Source organism: Nerophis ophidion, linkage group LG07 (genome assembly GCF_033978795.1).
Source record: "Nerophis ophidion isolate RoL-2023_Sa linkage group LG07, RoL_Noph_v1.0, whole genome shotgun sequence".
Taxonomy (NCBI): domain Eukaryota; kingdom Metazoa; phylum Chordata; class Actinopteri; order Syngnathiformes; family Syngnathidae; genus Nerophis; species Nerophis ophidion.
The window spans coordinates 12,669,468-12,693,179 of record NC_084617.1 but is presented as its reverse complement, the minus strand read 5'-3'; the positions used below and the strand labels follow the sequence as shown (position 1 = coordinate 12,693,179).

At 42.1% G+C, this 23,712-nt stretch overlaps 1 protein-coding gene and 1 long non-coding RNA gene across 5 annotated transcripts in view; one reads left to right on the top strand and one right to left on the bottom strand.

Moving 5' to 3' along the window:
• The window catches only part of ezh1 (enhancer of zeste 1 polycomb repressive complex 2 subunit), a 105,560-nt gene extending 91,137 nt beyond the window's left edge, over positions 1–14,423 (bottom strand). For 2 of the 3 annotated variants that reach the window (XR_009807417.1, XM_061905358.1), the window contains exons 1-3: positions 14,110–14,423; positions 4,359–4,528; positions 4,161–4,286 (exon numbers count right to left, since the gene is read on the bottom strand). Coding sequence is in view for 2 of the 3 variants with exons in the window: in XM_061905358.1 (XP_061761342.1) it covers positions 4,161–4,286; positions 4,359–4,526 (294 nt within the window). In the remaining variant the exon portion in view is untranslated. The remainder of the gene's footprint in view (positions 1–4,160; positions 4,287–4,358; positions 4,529–14,109) is intronic. The other variant, XM_061905357.1, reaches the window with a different exon arrangement.
• Positions 14,424–18,461: 4,038 nt separating this feature from the next.
• On the top strand, positions 18,462–23,712 carry LOC133555898 (uncharacterized). Of its 2 annotated transcripts, none has more exons than XR_009807418.1 (3): positions 18,462–18,557; positions 18,665–18,737; positions 23,423–23,712. It is a non-coding gene; the product is annotated as an uncharacterized LOC133555898 (long non-coding RNA). The 2 variants fall into 2 exon arrangements; XR_009807419.1 differs by having other exon boundaries at positions 18,514–18,557; positions 18,662–18,737.

The following is a 23,712-nucleotide window of genomic DNA, read 5'->3' as shown; positions in this document are numbered from 1 at the left end:
TCTGGCCCGCCGTGTAATTTAATTTGGCCCTTGAGGCAATATCAATTTAGCATTAGAGCTGGCCCGCCGGTAATATACAGCGTCGGTGCCGCTGTAACACCGCTAATACTCATACTTGCCAACCCTCCTAATTTTCCCGATAGACTCCCGAGGTTCTGTGCCCCTGCTGAAAATCTCCCGGGGCAACCATTCTCCCGAATTTCTACCGATTTCCACCTGGACAACTATATTGGGAGCGTGCATTTAAGGCACTGCCTTTAGCGTTCTCTACAACCTGTCGTCACTTCCACTTTTCCTCCATACTAACAGCGTGTCACATAATATTTGTGGCTTTTACACACACACACACACACACAAACACACAAACCCACACGCACAAGTGAATGCAAGGCATACTTGGTCAACAGCCATACAGGTCACACTGAGGGTGGCCGTATAAACAACTTTAGCACTGTTACAATTATGCGCCACACTGTGAACCCACACCAAACAATAATGACAAACACTTTTCGGGTGAACATCCGCACCGTAACACAACAGAACAAATACCCAGAAACCCTTCCAGCACTAACTCTTCCGGGAAACTTCCAGCAAACTGACCAATAATTAACGTTTTATTCACGCATTTTCTCTTGCTACTTCAAGGCTTGAATGTTTGGTTCATTCATTATTGTTATTTTATTTTCAAATTTATTATTAGCCTGTTGAAAAAATTTGATATCTACCTCAGAAGATTGCAAATAGAAAAGAAGAGATAAAATGTTTATTTAAATTTTATTTGATATGCCATTGATATTCTTTTAATTATTATTATTATTATTATTTGAAACTGGATTTTGCATGTCACTAAAGTTATACAAGCCTTGCTTGTTCAATATTTAATGTAAAACTTGTTTGGGTCCCTATTAAAAGGTTAATTTGTTCAACCTTGGCCCGCGGCTTTGTTCCGTTTAAAATTTTGTCCCACTCTGTATTTGAGTTTGACACCCATGGTTTAGAGCAACAGTGACACCAAGTGGCTTTTGGTAAGTCGATTGGTTTTTAGTTGCTATAGCAGTTATTATTGAACTGTAATGCTCATGTTGTACTGAGCAGTCAGACCCTTTCATATGTCGCATTAACGTTCCTTTTTGTAATTCTATGGTTATCATCACACAGAATAGTAACACACCTGTGTAGATAATCAATGTAGTCAGGGCACTTGAATTAAGTGATTTGAGGGCCACATGTCAGTTATGGGGCGGTATATATCGGTTGGTAGAGCGGCCGTGCCAGCAACTTGAGGGTTGCAGGTTCGAAACCAGCTTCCGCCATCCTTGTCACTGCCGTTGTGTCCTTGGGCAAGACACTTTACCCACCTGCTCCCAGTGCCACCCACACTGGTTTAAATGTAACTTAGATATTGGGTTTCACTATGTAAAGCGCTTTGAGTCACTAGAGAAAAAGCGCTATTTAAATATAATTCACTTCACTATATCAAATACAACTAAAATAAAAAAAAAGTACTCATCCTTTGAATATGTTTAGAGCAGGGGTGTCAAACTCCAATACGGAGTGGGAAAATTTTTTAAACTGAACAAAGCCGCGGGCCAAGGTTGAACAAATTCACCTTTTAATAGGGACCTAAACAAGTTTTGCATTGAATATTGAAAAAGCAAGGCTTATATAACTTTATAGTGACATGCAAAATAGAGTTTCAAATAAACATAATAATAATAATTAAAAAATATCAATGGCATATCAAATTATATATTGTAGCGTCCCAAAAGTGTTAGTGCTGCAAGGGGTTCGGGGTATTTGTTCTGTTGTGTTTATGTCGTGTTACGGTGCGGATGTTCTGCCGAAATGTGTTCGTCATTCTTGTTTGGTGTGGCTTCACAGTGTGGCGCATATTTGTAACAGCGTTAAAGTTGTTTATTCAGCCACCTTGAGTGTGACCTGATCAAGCATGCCTTGCATTGACTTATGTGTGTGTAAAATCCGCTTATATTGTGTGACTAAGGACGGCACAATGTATGTATGTAGGAAAAGAGGACGTGATGCAAGGTTGTAGAGAACGCTATAGGAAGTGCCATTAAAACACGCCACCAATTTTGTTGTCAGGGTGGAAATCGAGAGAAATTTGGGAGAATGGTTCCCCCGGGAGATTTTCGGGAGGAGCACTGAACTTCGGGAGTCTCGGGAGGGTTGGCAAGTATGAGGATTAGCGGTGTTAGAGCGGCATCACCGCTGTATAATACCGGCGGGCCAGCTCTAATGTTTAATTTGATATTGCCTCAAGGGACAAATTAAATTACATGGCGGGCCAAATTTGGCCCGCATGCCAGAGTTTGACACCCATGGTTTAGAGCAGTGGTGTCAAAGTCAAATACAGAGTGGGCCAAAATTTTAAACTAAACAAATCCGCGGGCCAAGGGTTGAACAAATTAACCTTTTAATAGGGACCCAAACAAGTTTTGCATTGAATATTGAACAAGCAAGGCTTATGTAACTTTATAGTGACATGCAAAATCGAGTTTCAAATAATAATAATAATTAAAAAATATCTATGGCATATCAAATAAAATCTAAATAAAAATTGAGTGCCTCTTTTCTATTTGCAGCCTTCTGAGGTAAATATCAAAATAAACTTTGTCCACAGGCTAATAATACATTTGAAAATAAAATAACAATAATGAATGAATCAAACATTCAAGCCTTGAGGTAAAAAGAGAAAGTGCATGACCAAATTGTTAATTATTGCTCAGTTTGCTACACTGATTTGCTTGAACAATGAATATGGAACAAAAAAAAAAAGAATGGTCAAAAAAATACAATTTAAATAAAACATTTAACGCCTCTTTTCTATTTGCAGCCTTCTGAGGTAAATATCAACATTACATTTTTCCACAGGCTAATGAATCTTAAAATAAAATAATAATGAGATGGGTGGGGTTGGTGGTGGGGGGCGGGTTTTGGTGGTAGTCAGTGCTGCAAGTGGTTCTGGGTATTTGTTCTGTTGTGTTTATGTTGTGTTACGGTGCAGATGTTCTCCCGAAATGTGTTAGTCATTCTTGTATGGTGTGGGTTCACAGTTGGGCGCATATTTGTAACAGTGTTAAATTTGTTTATACGGCCACCCTCAGTCTGACCTGTATGGCTGTTGCGCAAGTATGCGTGGCATTCACTTAAGTGTATGTACAAGTCGCGTGTATCATTGTAGACAACGCTAAAGGCAGTGCCTTTATAGTACCGGCAGGCCAACTCTAATGTTAACTTGATATTGCCTCAAGGGCCAAATTAAATTACACGGCGGGCCGATTTTGGCCCGCGGGCCAGAGTTTGACACCCATGGTTTAGCGCAACACTGACACCAAGTGGCTTTTGGTAAGTCGATTGGTTTTTAGTTGCTATGGAAGTTTTTATTGAACTGTAATGCTCATGTTGTACTGAGCAGTCAGACCCTTTCATATGTCGCATTAACGTTCCATTTGGTAATTCTATGGTTATCATCACACAGAATAGTAACACACCTGTGTAGATAATCAATCCTTTTTTTTTTTTTTTTCTTTGTCATGAAAAAGGGACGTTTTTGTGGTTGGTGCACTAATTGTAAGTGTATATTGTGTTTTTTATGTTGAGCTATACCGGGCGGTATGGCTCGGTTGGTAGAGTGGCCGTGCCAGCAACTTGAGGGTTGCAGGTTCGATTCCCGCTTCCGCCATCCTAGTCACTGCCGTCGTGTCCTTGGGCAAGACACTTTACCCACCTGCTCCCAGTGCCACCCACACTGGTTTGAATGTAACTTAGATAATGGGTTTCACTATGTAAAGCGCTTTGAGTCACTAGAGAAAAGCGCTATATAAATATAATTCACATTTTATAATTTTTTTTTTTTTTTTTTAAATAAAAATGAATAAAAAATTATTCTGCGGCCCGGTGGTTGGGGACCACTAACATAGAGTATCTTTTTGCAGAAGGTTCCAAAAACAACAACAACAGAGTGCTCCTGTCATTGAGAGGATCTGTGACTAGAGTTTTTGCAGTACGTACTCAAAAGGGCTCCTGTTTTATAGAGGATCTTTGACTAGCCTTTTTGCACAAGGTACAATAAAACAGCAGAGTGCTCATCTCATATAGAACATCTTCGACTAGCAGCGTGGTCCTGTCCTCCAGTCTACCTTCTTAATTGCCGTAGGTCCACTCGAAGTCGACAAGGGGACGGACTGGATCCTGAGCTTGGACCATTCTTCATTCAGGACGTTGGTCTGCTCCTCAATCTTTTGCCGGTTGGCCACAAAGACGCCCTGGAAAGCAGCAACATTTCCCAACACTTCAAAAGGATGTCCCTTTAAAACAAAATTGTGTTCTAAGCCCACCTTGACCTGCTCGGCTTTCTTAAAGCGCTTCAACTGGCGAAGGCGCATGTACTCCGACCGGACCCGCCGACGCCACTCCAGGAGACCGTGGGAGTGGCCGCCGTGACAGGGAGGCGGAGCTTTCTGGGTGGTGGTGGTGGTGGGTGATGCTGCGTCGGTTACTTCCATGGCTGTGTAAATAAAGCAAATAAATAAGACAAGAGACTGTGATGAAGTAATTGTGAAAACGATAAAAAGGGAGTCTTGCTTGATTCAAGACCTGAGGTCACCTTACACGTGGGTCAGAATATTAGGCACAACTGGACGCTAGTAAAACTGCAATATTTTCTGTCCGCTTTTAAAGTCTTGTGCCTTCTTATCCATCTGACCTGCTATTGCCGTATCAACCCTTGTGGATTATGAGGTCCTCTTATGACAGGGGTGTCAAACTCAAATACAGAGTGGGCCAAAATGTAAAACTGAACAAAGCCGCGGGCCAAGGTTGAACAAATGAACCTTTCAATAGGGACCCAAACAAGTTTTGCATTGAATATTAAACAAGCAAGGGTTATATAAATTTTTAGTGACATGCAAAATCGAGTTTCAAATAATAATAATATTAAAAAATATCAATGGCATTTTAAATAAAATGTAAATAAAAATTGGGGCAGCGGGGTGTGGTGGTAGCGGGGGTGTATATTGTAGAGTCCTGGGAGAGTTAGTGCTGCAAAGGGTTCTGGGTATTTCTTCTGTTGAGTTTATGTTGTGCTACGGTGCGGATGTTCTCCCGAAATGTGTTTGTCATTCTTGTTTGGTGTGGCTTCACAGTGTGGCGCATATTTGTAAAAGTGTTAACGTTGTTTATACGGCCACCCTCAGTGTGACCCTTATGGCTGTTGATCAAGTATGCCATGCATTCACTTGAGGTAAATATCAAAATAAATGTTTCCACAGGCTAATAATACATTTGAAAATAAAATAACAATAATGAATCAAACATTCAAGCCTTGAAGTAGCAAGTGCATGAATAAAACGTTCATTATTGCTCAAGTTTGCTACACTGATTTGCTTTAAAACTGAATATGGAACAAGCAACGTTTATATGACGTTGTAGTGCAAAATCAACTTTCAAAAAACAAATGAAAAAACGTCAATGGTATATTAAATAAAATTTAAATAAAACATTTAAATGCCTCTTTTCTATTTGCAACTTTCTGAGGTAAATATCAACATCAACTTTTTCCACAGGCTAATAAATTTGAAAACAAAATAACAATGAGGTGGGCGGGGTTTGGTGGTAGCGGGTGGTGTATATTGTGGCGTCCCGGAGTATTTGTTTATGTTCTGTTACGGTGCGGATGTTCTCCCGAAATGTGTTTGTCATTCTTGTTTGGTGTGAGTTCACAGTGTGGCGCATATTTGTAACAGTGTTAAAGTTGTTTATATGGCCACCCTCAGTGTGACCTGTGTGGCTGTTGACCAAGTATGCCTTGCATTCACTTGTGTGTGTGTGTGTGTACAAGACGCATCTATTATTTGGCTTGACCGGCACGCTGTTTGTATGTGGGGAATGCGGACGTGACGACAGGTTGTAGAGGACGTTAAAAGCAATTCCTTAGAGGCACGCCCCTAATATTGTTGTCCGGGTGGAAATGGGGAGAAATTCGGGAGAAATTCGGGAGAATGGTTTCCCCGGGAGATTGTCGGGAGGGGCACTGAACTTCGGGAGTCTCTCAGGAAAATTGGGAGGGCTGGCAAGTATGAGTATTAGCCGTGAATGCGGTGTATAATACCGGCAGGCCAGCTCTAATGTTAGTTTGGTATTGCCTCAAGGGCCAAATGAAATTACACGGCGGGCCAACTTTGGCCCGCGGGCCAGAGTTTGACATCCATGTCTTATGAGGTCTCTTTACTAGGGATGTCCGATAATGGCTTTTTTTGCCGATAACCGATATTCCGATATTGTCCCAACTCTTAATTACCGATACCGATATACAGTGGGGCAAAAAAGTATTTAGTCAGCCACCGATTGTGCAAGTTCTCCCACTTAAAATGAGGACAGAGGTCTGTAATTTTCATCATAGGTACACTTCAACTGTGAGAGACAGAATGTGAAAAAAAAATCCAAGAATTCACATTGTAGGAATTTTAAGGAATTTATTTGTAAATTATGGTGGAAAATAAGGATTTGGTCAACCATTCAAAGCTCTCCCTGATGGAAGGAGGTTTTGGCTCCAAATCTCATGATACATGGCCCCATTCATTCTTTCCTTAACACGGATCAATCGTCTTGTCCCCTTAGCAGAAAAACAGCCCCAAAGCATGATGTTTCCACCCCCATGCTTCACAGTAGGTATAGTGTTCATGACATGCAACTCAGTATTTTTCTTCCTCCTAACACGACGAGTTGAGTTTATACCAAAAAGTACATTATCACAATTTAAAAAGGGTTAAAAACAATAAAAAATCAGTTCCCAGTGGCTTGTTGTATTTTTTGAAGTTTTTTTCAAAATTTTACCGGTCCCGGAATATTCCTTAAAAAAAACCTTTAAAGTGCTTGATTTTCGACGTCATACAGTGCTGCCAATGTAAACAAACAATGGCGAATACCACAGCAAGATATAGCGACATTAGCTCAGATTCAGACTCGGATTTCAGCGGTTTAAGCGATTCAACAGATTACGCATGTATTGAAACAGATGGTTGGAGTATGAAAGTATTAAAGAAGAAACTGAAGCTATTGAGCAAATAGCTATTGACGCTATTCATAGCCATAGCATGGCCGAATAGCTGCGTTAGCATCGCCGGTAAAATGTGCGGACCAAACGATCAGGACTTTCGCATCTTGTGACACTGGAGCAACTTAAATCCGTCGATTGGTAAGTGTTTTTTTCGCATTAAATGTGGGTGGAAGGAAACGTAATATAGTTGCAAATGCATCTGCAGGTTATCCATACATCTCTGTGCCATGTCTGCTTTAGCACCGCCGGTAAATAGCATGTTAGCGTCGATTAGCGTAGCATCTTAGCATCGATTAGCTGGCAGTCAACATCAACAAAACTCACCTTTGTGAATTTGTGGACTTTATAGTTGTAAATGCTTCTGCAGGTTATCCATACATCTCTGTGCCATGTCTGTCATCGCCGGTAAAATGTGGAGACACTCTGGCACATTCAATGGGGGTCTGGTGGCAGACACTTTCGCATCTTTGAGCCAGTGGTGCAACTTGAATCCCTCCCTGTTAGTGTTGTTACACCCTCCGACAACACACTGACGAGGCATGATGTCTCCAAGGTTCCAAAAAATAGTCGAAAAAACGGAAAATAACAGAGCTGAGACCCAAAGTTTGCAATGTGTTGAAAATTAAAATGGCGGCTGTATTACCTCCGAGACGTCACGTTCTGACGTCATCGCAAAAAGAGCGATAAACAGAAAGGCGTTTAATTCGCCAAAATTCACCCATTTAGAGTTCGGGAATCGGTTAAAAAAATATATGGTCTTTTTTCTGCACCATCAAGGTATATATTGATGCTTACATAGGTCTGGTGATAATGTTCCCCTTTAACACGGATCAATCGTCCTGTCCCCTTAGAATTAAAACAGCCCCAAAGCATGATGTTTCCACCCCCATGCTCCACAGTAGGTGTGGTGTTCTTGGGATGCAACTCAGTATTCTTCTTCCTCCTAACACGACGAGTTGAGTTTATAACAACATGGATACATGGATGATACTGCAGAGGATTGGGAGAATGTCATGTGGTCAGATGAAACCAAAATAGAACTTTTTTGGCTGCATGTCTGATAGTTGTTTGTGTGCCATGTTGTTCCAGACCACAGCAAACAGTACCCAGCTTGCGTGGATCGTTTTAAATCCATTCGAAGAAGACAGCCCAGCATTTTCTTTAACTTGGACTTTTGGCCATTCTAAGCCAGTAATATCTAAACAATCTCATCCTCTAAGAAGCCTCTGTTTACTAATGTTTTCCAATTCTGTAAAAATGTGTAGAATAAATATTATATTTCAACATTTCTGTCAACGAAGATTTGTGTCAGCCTGCGACAGTCATTTTGATAGTAGGCTATCATAGCTGATATACACACTTATGTCATTTTTTGCGGTTCCAGGCATATTTTTTTGGGGATATTTGGTCCAATACGGCTCTTTCAACATTTTGGGTTGCCGACCCCTGGTCTAGTGGGACTGGCCAAAGTTAAGTAGGAGAAATTATTTTATAAATTATAAGTTATACATTATTTAATGTCTCTGTGTGGCAAGGCAGCAAATGCATCACAGACCAGTGGTTGGGGGGACCACTGCATGAAAGGCCTACTGAAATGAGATTTTCTTATTCAAACGGGGATAGCAGGTCCATTCTATGTGTCATACTTGATCATTTTGCGATATTGCCATATTTTTGCTGAAAGGATTTAGTAGAGAACATCGACGATAAAGTTCGCAACTTTTGGTCGCTCATAAAAAAGCCTTGCCTGTACCGGAAGTAGCAGACGATGTGCGCGTGACGTCACGGGTTGTGGAGCTCCTCACATCCTCACATTGTTTACAATCATGGCCAGCAGCAGCTAGAGCGATTCAGACCGAGAAAACGACAATTTCCCCTTTAATTTGAGCGAGGATGACAGATTCGTGGATGAGGAAATTTAGAGTGAAGGACTAGAAGAAAAAAAAAAGGCGATTGCAGTGGGAGCGATTCAGATGTTATTAGACACATTTACTAGGATAATTCTGGAAAATCCCTTTTCTGCTTACTGTGTTACTAGTGTTTTAGTGAGATTATATGGTCGTACCTGAAAGTCGAAGGGGTGTGGTGACCGCCAGTGTCTCCGAGGGAAGGCACGTTTCTCGACGAGGCAAGGCAGCCGGGCTGAGATTTTTTTTCTTTTCCCCTCCATGGAGTAAGCATCCGACAGTCGGTGGCGGCCGGTGGGAGGAGGCAAGCTGCAGGAGGAACGACGCAAACTCCCCGCTCATGTCTACGTTAAGAGCCAAATGTCAACAATGAAACACCGGCTGTTTTTGTGTTGCTAAAGGCGGCCGCAATTCACCGCTTCCCACCTACATCTTTCTTCTTTGACGTCTCCATAGTTCATTGTGTGAATGTGAGTGTGACTGTTGTCTGTCTATCTGTGTTGGCCCTGGGGTGAGGTGGCGACTTGTCCTGGGTGTACGCCGCCTTCCGCCTGATTGTAGCTGAGATAGGCACCAGCGTCCCCCATGACCCCAAAGGGAATAAGCGGTAGAAAATGCATGGATGTCCCAGACCTACCTATTGCACTGACTGCAAACTCCTCCTCCCACTTTTTTTTAAACACTCCTGGAAACAGCGCCCTCCAGTGTTGACCGCTTTCAGGTCAAGTTGCGTGGGTTAAAGGCCTACTGAAACCCACTACTACCGACCACGCAGTCTGATAGTTTATATATCAATGATGAATATCAACATTGCAACACATACCAATACGGCCCTTTTAGTTTACTAAATTGCAATTTTCAATTTCCCGCGAAGTGTCCTGTTGAAAACGTCGCGGTATGATGACACGTGCGCGTGACGTCTCGGGTTGTAGCGGACATTTTTTTCCAGCCCGATCCCAGCTATAAGTAGTCTGCTTTAATCGCATAATTCCACAGTATTCTGGACATCTGTGTTGCTGAATCTTTTGCAATTTGTTCAATTAATAATGGAGACGTCAAAGAAGAAAGATGTAGGTGTGAAGCGGTGTATTGCGGCCGCCTTTAGCAACACAAACGCAGCCGGTGTTTCATTGTTTACATTCCCGAAGGCGAAGCTTTACTATAGAACAGAGCGGTCAAGCGAACATGGTTCCTGACCGCATGTCAACCGACAGGTTTCGGTGAGAAAGTTGTGGTAATAAGTCGGCTCTTACCGTAGACATGAGCGGAGCTTGCGTCGTTCATCGTGCACCTGTCAAAGAGGCAGCTGCGGACTGTCTTGCCTCCTCCGACCGGCGGCCCCCGAACGTGGAATGCTTCCACCGTGGAGGAGGGGGAAAAAGGCACAGCCTGGACCGACCAGCTGCTTTCGCTTCGCCTCGTCGAGAAACGTGGCTTCCCTCAGAGACACTGGCGGTCACCACACCAGTGGCCACACCCCTCCGACTTTTAGGTACAACAGTATAGTCTCACTACAACCCTAGTAATACAATAAGCAGATTAGGGATTTTCCAGAATTATCCTAATAAATGTGTCCAATAACATCTGAATCGCTCCCACTCCTCTGTCTTTTTTTCTCCTCTTTATTATTCACTCTAACTTTCCTCATCCACAAATCTTTCATCCTCGCTCAAATTAATGGAGAAATTGTCGCTTTCTCGGTCCGAATCGCTCTCGCTGCTGGTGGCCATGGTTGTAAACAATGTGAGGAGCTCCACAACCCGTGACGTCACGCGCATATTGTCTGCTACTTCCGGTACAGGCAAGGCTTTTTTACTAGCGACCAAAAGTTGCGAACTTTATCACACAGTCCGGACCGACCAACTGCCTTCGCTTCGCCTCGTTGAGAAACGTGGCTTCCCTCAGAGACACCGGCGGTCACCACACCTGTGGCCACACCTTTCTGACTTTCAGGTACGACAGTGTAATCTCACTACAACACTAGTAACAAAATAAGCAGATAAGGGATTCTCCAGAATTATCCTAGTAAATGTGTCTAATTACATCTGAATCGCTCCCACTACTCTTGTCTTTTTTTCTCCTCTTTATTATTCACTCTAACTTTCCTCATCCACAAATCTTTCATCCTCGCTCAAATTAATGGAGAAATCGTCGCTTTCTCGGTCCGAATCGCTCTCTCTGCTGGTGGCCATGGTTGTAAATAATGTGAGGAGCTCCACAACCCGTGACGTCACGCGCATATCGTCTGCTACTTCCGGTACAGGCAAGGCTTTTTTACTAGCGATCAAAAGTTGCGAACTTTATCACACAGCCCGGACCGACCAGCTGCCTTCGCTTCGCCTCGTCGAGAAACGTGGTTTCCCTCAGAGACACTGGCGGTCACCACACCCGTGGCCACACCCCTCCGACTTTCAGGTACGACAGTATAATCTCACTACAACACTAGTAACACAATAAGCAGATAAGGGATTTTCCAGAATTATCCTAGTAAATTTGTCTAATTACATCTGAATCCCTCCCACTGCTCTGTCTTCCCCCCCCCCCTCTTCCCCCCCCCCTCTTTATTATTCACTATAACTTTCCTCATCCACAAATCTTTCATCCTCGCTCAAATTAATGGAGAAATCGTCGCTTTCTCGGTCCGAATCGCTCTCGCTGCTGGTGGCCATGGTTGTAAACAATGTGAGGAGCTCCACAACTCGTGATGCTACGCGCATATCGTCTGCTACTTGTGGTACAGGCAAGGCTTTTTTACTAGCGACCAAAAGTTGCGAACTTTATCACACAGCCCGGACCGACCAGCTGCCTTCGCTTCGTCTCGTCGAGAAACGTGGCTTCCCTCAGAGACACTGGCGGTCACCACACCCGTGGCCACACCTTTCTGACTTTCAGGTACGACAGTATAATCTCACTACAACACTGGTAACACAACAAGCAGATAAGGGATTTTCCAGAATTATCCTAGTAAATTTGTCTAATTACATCTGAATCGCTCCCACTGCTCTGTCTTTTTCCCCCCTCTTTATTATTCACTCTAACTTTCCTCATCCACAAATCTTTCATCCTCGCTCAAATTAATGGAGAAATCGTCGCTTTCTCGGTCCAAATCGCTCTCGCTGCTGGTGGCCATGGTTGTAAACAATGTGAGGAGCTCCACAACCCGTGACGTCACGCGCATATCGTCTGCTACTTCCGGTACAGGCAAGGCTTTTTTACTAGCGACCAAAAGTTGCGAACTTTATCACACAGCCCGGACCGACCAGCTGCCTTCGCTTCGCCTCGTCGAGAAACGTGTTTTTTTCCTCAGAGACACTAGCGGTCACCACACCCGTGGCCACACCCCTCCGACTTTCAGGTACAACAGTATAATCTCAGTACAACACTAGTAACACAATAAGCAGATAATGGATTTTCCAGAATTATCTTAGTAAATGTGTCTAATAACATCTGAATCGCTCCCACTGTATCGTCTTTTTTTTTCTTTCTTCTAGTCCTTCACTCTCACTTTCCTCATCCACAAATCTTTCATCCTCGCTCAAATTAATGGGGAAATCGTCGCTTTCTCGGTCCGAATAGCTCTCGCTGCTGGTGGCCATGGTTGTAAACAATGTGAGGAGCTCCAGAACCCGTGACGTCACGCGCATATCGTCTGCTACTTCCGGTACAGGCAAGGCTTTTTTACTAGCGACCAAAAGTTGCAAACTTTATCACACAGCCCGGACCGACCAGCTGCCTTCGCTTCGCCTCGTCGAGAAACGTGGCTTCCCTCAGAGACACTGGCGGTCACCACACCCGTGGCCACACCCCTCCGACTTTCAGGTACGACCGTATAATCTCCCTACAACACTAGTAACACGATAAGCAGATAAGGGATTTTCCAGAATCATCCTAGTAAATGTGTCTAATTACATATGAATCGCTCCCACTGCTCTGTCTTTTTTTCTCCTCTTTATTATTCACTCTAACTTTCCTCATCCACAAATCTTTCATCCTCGCTCAAATTAATGGAGAAATTGTCGCTTTCTCGGTCCAAATCGCTCTCGCTGCTGGTGGCCATGGTTGTAAACAATGTGAGGAGCTCCACAACCCGTGACGTCACGCGCATATCGTCTGCTACTTCCGGTACAGGCAAGGCTTTTTTACTAGCCACCAAAAGTTGCGAACTTTATCACACAGTCCGGACCAACCAGCTGCCTTCGCTTCGCCTCGTCGAGAAACGTGGCTTCCCTCAGAGACACTGGCGGTCACCACACCCGTGGCCACACCCCTCCGACTTTCAGGTACGACAGTATAATCTCACTACAACACTAGTAACACAATAAGCAGATAAGGGATTTTCCAGAATTATCCTAGTAAATGTGTCTAATAACATCTGAATCGCTCCCACTGTATCGTCTTTTTTTTTTCTTTCTTCTAGTCCTTCACTCTCACTTTCCTCATCCACAAATCTTTCATCCTCGCTCAAATTAATGGGGAAATTGTCGCTCTCGCTGCTGGTGGCCATGATTGTAAACAATGAGAGGATGTGAGGAGCTCCACAACCCGGGACGTCACGCGCACATCGTCTGCTACTTCCGGTACAGGCAAGGCTTTTTTATTAGCGACCAAAAGTTGCGAACTTTATCGTCGATGTTCTCTACTAAATCCTTTCAGCAAAAATATGGTCAAGTATGACACATAGAATAGACCTGCTATCCCTGTTTAAATAAGAAAATCTCATCTCAGTAGGCCTTTAAACACTCCTGGAAACAGCGCCCTCCAGTGTTGGCAAAATAAAACTGTCATGGTGGGGTAGGTTTAAAATAAGCCTGCGTGGACATTTAAACGTCTTCCTAAAATCCCTCCTAGGTCATCATCCTCGCCTGTCTTATGCCAAATAGTGCACCCGTACGGATTGCATTGGCTCACAATAGTGCGCACATGTAACATACGTGTAACGTCACGCTGGTCGCGGGTGGGCGTGCCCCCGATCACGGGCAAGTAAAGCGGGACTGAAAAGTGCGTAGTGCCGCTTTCATGTCAAGTTGCGTGGGTTAAAATGCGTGTAGAATCCACATCTGCGCCACTTTAAAAAAAAACAACAACACCACACACACATCCACGAGATTTCACGTCAGGAAATACCTTTATAATCCACCTACTGGCGTCGTCCTAGAAGACCCCCGTGGATCGAGCGCAGGTCGCGGGGCTACGGCTGTGACGCAGACACGGTGTCCGCCTGACGGCCGCCGGGGCTCGGCGCGTTCCCTCGGTCTCCTGCGGCCATGCTGGCTGTCGTGGGCTAAGCTTGTCGCGGGGGCGTCCACGGAGCTGCGCACTTGGCCCGTGCACGTCCCTGGCAGCGCGAGCAGCGAGTGACGTAGGTGCCATGCAGCGGGAGGGGGCGGGGCTTAAGGGGCTAAATGGTGCACACTCGGGGACTGGCGTGGCGTGGCGTGGAACTGCCACCCCCCCCCCCCCCCCCCCCCAACACGACGCACGTGACGTATAGCAAAAAACAAACAAACCAAAAAAAAAAAAAGACAACGACGTTTTACGACGAATAAATTACCATTAAAGCCAACGTTTAAAACAACGTAAACGGTTATTCATCTTCGATTACTGAAAAAAATAATAAAAATAAATAAAAGTTGGAAGAGACTCGACCGCGTCTAGTTGTCTTTGGACAACACTTCTCCTGACCTTCCTCTAGGAGGCGAGAGACGCCATTTCCCTGTCGGCTGGAAGAAGGTCATTTTGGGCCAAAGTTGCCTTCAGGGACGTCACGTAAAGTAGCAACGTATCCAAGTATGAGCAAATACCTCTACAGCAGTGGTTCTCAACCTTTTTTTTCCAGTAATGTACCCCCTGTGATTTTTTTTTTTAAATTCAAGTACCCCCTAATCAGAGCAAAGCATTTTTGGTTGAAAAAAAAAAGGAGATAAAGAAGTTTCTGATTTATTAAATTGTATAACATTGCAAAAATATTGCTCATTTTTAGTCGTCTTTCTTGAAGTATTTGGAAAAAATATATAGAAATAACTAAAAACTTGTTGAAAAATAAACAAATGATTCAATTATAAACAAAGATTTCTTCACATAGAAGTAGGCCCTGCGATGAGGTGGCGAGTTGTCCAGGGTGTACACCGCCTTCCGCCCCATTGTAATAGAGATCCATTTGGATTCATGAACTTAATTCTAATTCCATTCATTTTCTACCGCTTATTCCCTCTGGGGTCGCTGGTACCTATCTCAGCTACAATCGGGCGGAAGGCGGTGTACACCCCGGACAAGTCGCCACCTCATCGCAGGGCTAATTCTAAACATTTCTTCACAAAAAAACTAATCTTTAACATCAATATTTGTGGAACATGTCCACAAAAAATCTAGCTGTCAACACTGAATATTGCATTGTTGCATTTCTATTCACAGTTTATGAACTTACATTCATATTTTGTTGAAGTATTATTCAATCAATATATTTATAAAAGATTTTTGAATTGTTGCTATTTTTAGAATATTTTTAAAAATTCTCACGTACCCCTTGGCATACCTTCAAGTACCTCCAGGGGTACGCGTACCCCCATTTGAGAACCACTGCTCTAGGCCGTCGGCTGGAAGAAGGTCATTTTGGGCTAACGTTGCCTTCAGGGATGTCACGTAAAGTAGCAATGTATCCAAGAATGAGCAAATACCTCTACAGCAGTGGTTCCCTACCTTTTTTTCCAGTAATGTACCCCCTGTGAACATTTTTTTTTTAAATTCAAGTACCCCCTAATCAGAGCAAATCATTTTTGGTTGAAAAAAAAAAAAAGGAATAAAGAAGTAAAATACAGCACTATGTCATCAGTTTCTGATTTATTAAATTGTATAACAGTGCAAAATATTGCAAAATTTTAGTCGTCTGACTTGAACTATTTGGAAAAAATATATAAAAATAACTAAAAACCTGTTGAAAAATAAACAACTGATTCAATTATAAATAAAGATTTATACACATATAAGTAATCATCTGCATTAAAGGCCTACTGAAATGAGATTTTCTTATTTAAACGGGGATAGCAGGTCCATTCTATGTGTCATATTTGATCATTTCGCGATATTGCCATATTTTTGAGAACATCGACGATAAAGTTCGCAACTTTTGGTCGATAATAAAAAAGCCTTGCCTGTACCGGAAGTAGCAGACAATGTGCGCGTGACGTCACAGGTTGTGGAGCTCCTCACATCTGAACATTGTTTACAATCATGGCCACCAGCAGCGAGAGCGATTAGGTCCGAGAAAGCGATGATTTCCCCTTTAATTTGAGCGAGGATGAAAGATTCGTGGATGAGGAAAGTGAGAGTGAAGGACTAGAGAAAAAAAAAACAAGACGGCAGAACGATTCAGATGTTATTAGACAAATTTACTGGGCTAATTCTGGAAAATCTCTTATCTTCTTATTGTGTTATTAGTGTTTTAGTGAGTTTGTATGGTCGTACCTGTACAACCTGAAAGTCGGAGGGGTGTGGCCACGGGTGTGGTGACCGGCAGTGTCTCCGAGGGAAGCCACGTTTCTCGATGAGGCGAAGGCAGCCGGGCTGAGATTTTTTTTTTCCCCTTCCTCCACGGTGGAAGCATCCGAAGGGCGGTGGGAGGAGGTAAGAGAGTCCGCAGCTGCCTCTTTGACAGGTGCAGGAGGAACGACGCAAGCTCTCCGCTCATGTCTACGGTAAGAGCTGACTTATTACCATAATTTTCTCACCGAAACCTGCCTGTTGACATGTTGTAGGGAACCATGTTCGCTTGACTGCTCTGTTCCGTAGTAAAGCTTCACCGTCATATTTCGGGAACGTAAACAAGGAAACACCGGCTGTGTTTGTGTTGCTAAAGGCGGCCGCAATACACCGCTTCCCACCTACATCTTTCTTCTTTGACGTCTCCATTATTAATTGAACAAATTGCAAAAGATTCAGCAACACAGATTTTCTTAATACTGTGGAATTATACGATGAAAGAGACAACCTATAGCTGTGAACGGTGCTGGACCAAAATGTCAACTACAATGCGTGACGTTTTAGCTGATACTTCCTCGCGAAATTTAAAATTGCAATTTAGTAAACTAAGAAGGTCTTATTGGCATGTGTTGCAATGTTAATATTTCATCATTGATATATAAACTTTTAGACTGTGTGGTCGGTAGTAGTGGGTTTCTTTAAAGATGTAAAACTAAAATATTTGGGAATGTCTGGCAGGCCGGATTGAAAAGCTTAACGTACCGCATGTGGCTCCCGGGCCTTAATTTGCCCAGGTCTGGTTTACAGGGTTAGGTGAAATAAGTGCTCAACTTCCGCCTAAACCCTTTCGGTCTGTGAAATTGTCATTTTATGAATGTAAAACTGTTTGTTTATTTTTGACCACCGACCGAAGAAATAATAATAATAATAAATTGAACTATTAAACGTGGTAGTTTACCTCCAAATGTTATATTAAGCCACATTTTCAAATCAACATCACGACATGAATTTACCATGAATTGATTTACGTGGACCCCGACTCAAACAAGTTGAAAAACGTATTCGGGTGTTACCATTTAGTGGTCAATTGTACGGAATATGTACTGAACTGTGCAATCTACTAATAAAAGTTTCAATCAATCAATCAATCAATCAATCAACATTCTCAGGTAAAAAAAATAAAAAATAAATAAAAAATACTCGTGTAGCCCACAAGAGAGCGCTGTTGTGTCTCACTTAATTCTCCACTAAACCCAATGTATTAGTACCATCCAACACAGTGGACCTAATGCAGTGGTTCTCAAATTGGGGTACGCGTAACCCTGGGGGTACTTGAAGGTAGGCCAAACGGTACGGGAGATTTAAAAAATATATTCTAAAAATAGCAACAATTCAAAAACCCTTTATCAATATATTTATTGAATAATACCTCAACAAAATATGAATGTAAGTTTATAAAATGTCAAAAGAAATGCAACAATGCAATATTCAGTGTTGACAGCTAAATTTTTTTGTGGACATGTTCCATAAATATTGATGTTAAAGATTTATTTTTTTGTGAAAAAATGTTTAGAATTAAGTTCATGAATCCAAATGGATCTCTATTACAATCCCCAAAGAGGGCACTTTAAGTTGATGATTACTTCTATGTGTAGAAATTTGTATTTATAATTGAATCACTTGTTTATGTTTCAACAAGTTTTTAGTTATTTTTATATCTTTTTTTCCCCAAATAGTTCAAGAAAGAACACTTGTTTAAATTGTTATACAATTTAATAAATCAGTAACTGATGACCTAGTGCTGTATTTTACGTCTTTATCTCTTTTTTTCCAACCAAAAATGCTTTGATCTGATTAGGGGGTACTTGTTTAAAAAAAAACGTTCACAGGGAGTACATCACTGGAAAAAGGTTAAGAACTGTAAATGGCAGCAAATTCTGTTCTTGAGAAAATGCAGTTCTGTCATTTTACGATTTTTTTGTGCCTTTATTTTGAAGAGCCCACACTTATTCTTTTACTTCCTTTATTGCTGATGCTTTACTTCCTGCTGCCGTTCCATCTGACATTAACAGCATACTCACGTTACTCCAGGACTGGTAAACATGCTGACAAAGATATATTTGTCATGTTCTGTGTGAATATTTGTGAAAAGTTATTTTATTGTGCTTCGTGTTTGTGTTCTTTATGTGTCACATTTAAGCAGAGTCACTACGAGCTGTGTGTGGAAGCTAGGCTAACAAGCTGAGCTAACTTAGCGCCCTTGGAAACGGAAGGAGGTAGGAGGAGACTAATAGTATATTTATTTAAAACAAATGGTTCATTTAATTTAAAACAGAGGTGTCAAACTCAAAATACAACAAACTACAATGAACAAACTACAATGAACAAATTAATCCTTTAATAGGGACCCAAACAAGTTTTGCATTGAATATTGACCAAGCAAGGCTTATATAACTTTATAGTGACATGCAAAATCGAGTTTTAAATAATAATAATAAAAAAATATCAATGCCATATCAAATGAAATAAAAATACAGATTGAATGCCTCTTTTCGGCGGCAGGTTTGAGTTGGGGCGGGGTTTGGTGGTAGCGGGGGTGTATATTGTAGCGTCCCTGAAGAGTTAGTGATGCAAGGGGTTCTGGGTATTTGTTCGGTTGTGTTTATGTTGTGTTACGGTGCGGATGTTCTCCCGAAATGTGTTTGTCATTTTTGTTTGCTGTGGGTTCACAGTGTGGCGCATATTTGTAACTGTGTTAAAGTTGTTTATACGGCCACCCTCAGTGTGACCTGTATGGCTGCTGACCAAGTATGCCTTGTATACACTTGTGTGTGTGTATGAGCCGCATATATTATGTGAGTGGGCCGGCACGCTGTTTGTATGGATGAAAAGCGGATTCCGCGACATGTAGAGAAAGCCAAAGGCAGTGCTTTTACAGCCCGCCCCCAATATTATTGTCCGGGTGGAAGTCGGGAGAAATTCGGGAGGGGCACTAAACTTCAGGAGTCTCCCGGGAAAATCAGGAGGGTTGACGAGTATGAGTATTAGTGGTGAATGCGGTGTTACAGCGGCGGGCCAGCTCTAATGTTAATTTGATATTGTCTCAAGGGCCAAATGAAATTACACGGCGGGCCAAAATTTGGCCTGCGGGCCAGAGTTTGACACCATGATTTAAATCAAATGGAAAAATGTCATTATTTTTATTAACTAAAAAAGATGTGTTCATAAGTTTAAAAATGTAATTGAATTGATTAACGTGGACCCCGACTTAAACAAGTTGAAAAACGTATTCGGGTGTTACCATTTAGTGGTCATTTGTACGGGATATGTACTGAACTGTGCAATCTACTAATAAAAGTATCAATCAATCAATCAGTCAATCAAAAAAAGATGATTTATGCTTTGTTTGGTGAAATACGGTACGATGGCATTTGTATTTTCTGTCCATCTTCATAGTTTTCACGGTGTCAAAATTGTGAGGAGAAAAGGAGAAAAGAATTAAAGTTGCACCAGTCGAAGCACTCTACATCTTGTGTTATTACTCCAAGTGGGCCGCTATAAGAACCACTGACCTATTTAATGCTGCCAGTGTTTAGGCTTTGATTGATTGGTTGATTGAAGCTTTTATTAGTAGATTGCACAGTACAGTACATATTCCGTACAAATGACCACTAAATGTTAACACCCGAATAAGTTTTTTTCAACTTGTTTAATCAATTCATGGTAGGGCTTGCTGCTATCATGTTAAGCTAAATTGAAACAACACCTATTAATACTTTTAATGTTCATGCTTTCCGGCTTACTAATTATACAAGACGTGGGAATTGAAGGTCCATCAACGCTGTGTTGATAGTGACCTGTCAAACAAACGCAAACACAGGAAGATAAGCTGTTGAGCTCGTAGGGCTTTATCGCCAGGAAGTTTTGATTGTGCGGAACGCCAACCGGGGAGTGTTGCTTTTGGCACCTGCCGACGGCAATCTTAAATATTACAGATTTTTATCACGTCCGTCTCACAAAACGGCCAGAAAAAGACACATCTGGAGAGTTGAGCGTGGAGTTGCGTGATGACAACTAAGATGTCACACTCCTGTTGGAGTTAATTTTTTATGTTGGTATTATGCAACATGGTGTTATGTGTCGATGAGCCACACAGACTGGCTTTGCAGTTAGTAAGACAACACACTGATGTTGCATGTGCCAGAATGTACAAGTTGCTTGTTTAAATTACGTTTATGAGGTCATTTCAATCTATAAATCATCAGTGTTGAAGACATATTGTAGACACATTTTACAAACCCCAAAACCAGTGAAGTTGGCACGTTGTGTAAATTTATTTACACGACTCATCGTGTAAATAAAAACTTGTCCCTATCCGCATTTTATGGTATGGGCGTTGCTTCCTACCGGTCCCACTGACATACACTTCACAGGAGCCAAGCGTGCAGTTTTTAACAACATTTTTAATGCTCATATATTTTCTCAAAGTCTTTCTCCCGCAGAACGTGACTTTTCAGTCACGTCCGTATCCTCTCTCCGCCCTGCTCTCGGTCGCTCACTGTCAGCTGTTTCTCGCCGTCAGCACATGCCCCGCCCTCGTCCGATTGTGCTCGTCCTCCGCACCATAGACAGAGGCGGTGACCTTTGCTTCTGCAGGCGCCCTGGCCACACCTCCCTCCACATAGAGATACCTCCAAACAATGTTCCCTCTAATTTTACATATGCGTGAGCAAACGCAAAAACTACTTTGAGCATTCAGTGGAGGACAGGTGAGCGACGTCAGATGTGCACACTGCGGCCACACCAGCAGCACACCTGTCCTAAACCTAGGGGTGTAACGGTACATGTATTTGTATTGAACCATTTCGGTACGGGGGTTTCGGTTCGGTACGAGTGTGTATCGAACGAGTTTGTAAACTAAAGTCTTAACAAGCTGCTCTGCTTTCTGCCTCTGTCTGAGCAGTGAGCACCCAGCTTTATCCCGCCCACACAACCATCTGATTGGTTACATACAAAGCCAATCAGCAGTGCGTATTCAGAGCGATGTAACAGCCAATCAGCAGTGCGTATTCAGAGCGATGTAACAGCAATCAGCAGTGCGTATTCAGAAAGCATGGAGTCAGTGCTCCGGCGTCGAGATGAGCAGATATGTGTTTAGCAGGTGAACGGCGGACATCGTACACCCCCCAAATTATAAAAAACACTTCCCAGTCACAACTATTACAAACATCACTATGAGCCCGTTGACCTTCTAGAAACCTAAACTGCAGCTCAGCTCGCTCATAGTTGAGGTGAAGGCTAATAGCTTTTAGCGTTACGTTAGCTCATTTTGCTGTGTGTGTGCGTGCTTGTGTGTGTGGGTGTGCATGTGTGTGTGTGCATAATAAAAGTCAACTACAGACTTCCCAATGCTGTAATAAATTAAGCATGATGAGTTGACTTGAAACTGTTTAATGTTGCACTTTTTATATGTAGAAGAAAGGTTTTGTCATTTTATTTAATCAAAGCAACAATTTGAGGCAGTTTAATGTGGATTAACGTGGGTAGAATTATTATAATGTTCCCAATGTTAAAAGGATGAAGCCATTGTTTACAAATTTGGTAAATAAATATCCCCAAAATTTACATTTTGTTGTTTTCTTACTGTACCGAAAATGAACCAAACGGTGACCTCTAAACCGAGGTACGTACCGAACCGAAATTGTTGTGTACCGTTACACCCTTACCTAAACATGATTAAATACCAACTTAAATGTTTTATTATTATAATCAAATGACAGCAGTCATTTCCATGGGATTGTTTTTCTTATATAAAATTTTTTTTCATTAGCTGTGTACTTGTATTGTATGTCTGGGTGGGGGTCCTGCTTCGGAAATAATTCGTACCCCTTTCAGATATCGCATTTAGTTCCCACTAAAACATTCACATGTTGCACAATGAGATGTAAACATGGGATCATGTGCACAATCTTGTAACTTTCTGTTTGTAAAATATACCTTTATTAGAATGTATTTAATATAATAACATCATTTCATGATCAATATTTATAAATCAAGATTGAATTAAGAAAAAAATACATTTTATTTTTCACTAAAGAAGGGTTCGGTGAATGCGCATATGAAACTGGCGGGGTTCGGTACCTCCAACAAGGTTAAGAACTACAGAATCTACAGTTTTAATTATTACACTCACATTTTGACAGCAACCTCAGGCTAGGTTAGCATATTGGCAGAAACCGGAAGTATGGTGGCTTTAAAAAAAGGACCAAAAAGGTTACGTTTTTGTCTCTATCCATCCATTTTTCTACCGTTTGTCCATCTCAGGGTCGCGGGGGTGACTGGAGCCTATCCCAGCTGCATTCAGGCAGAAGGCGGGGTACACCCTGGACAAGTCGCTACCTCATGGGGGAGTTTTTGTCTCGAAGTTAAATTGTGAAAAGTGCTACATTATGTTGTATCACAACGTAACATGAAGGAGTGTGACAGGACAGCAAAGCATAGCAACTACGGCGATAACATTACACTCACATTTAAAGTTAAAGGCCTACTGAAATAAGATTTTCTTATTTAAACGGGGATAGCAGGTCCATTTTATGTGTAATACTTAATCATTTCGCGATATTGCCATATTTTTGCTGAAAGGATTTAGTAGAGAACATCGACGATAAAGTTCGCAACTGTTGGTCGCCAATAAAAAAGCCTTGCCTTTACCGGAAGTAGCAGACGTCACGGGTTGTAGGGCTCCTCACATCCTCACAGTGCTATTCAGACCGAGAAAGCAACAATCTTCCCATTAATTTGAGCGAGGATGAAAGATTCGTGGACGAGGAAAGTTAGAGTGAAGCACTAAAAAGAAAAGAAAAAAAGAAAAAGCGACGGCAGTGATAGCGTTTCAGATGTAATTATACACATTTACTAGGATAATTCTGTAAAATCCCTTATCTGCTTATTGTGTTAATAGTGTTTAAGTGAGATTCTAAAGTCACACCTGAAAGTCGGATGGCTGCGGTGAACGTCAGTGTCTCAAAGAGAAGCCAATGGAGGAGCCAAGATCACAGATGCCTTTTTACAGCTACAGGAGGAGGTCCCTTAACCCACTGAAGTCTCCGGTAAGAGCTGACTTAATATCACAATTTTCCCATCCAAAAACTTGCTGGTTGACGTAGATAAACATGTTCGCTTGACCGCTCTGGGTTAAACCTTCACAACAAAGAAACACCGGCTGTGTCTCGGTGCTAAAGGCAGCTGCAA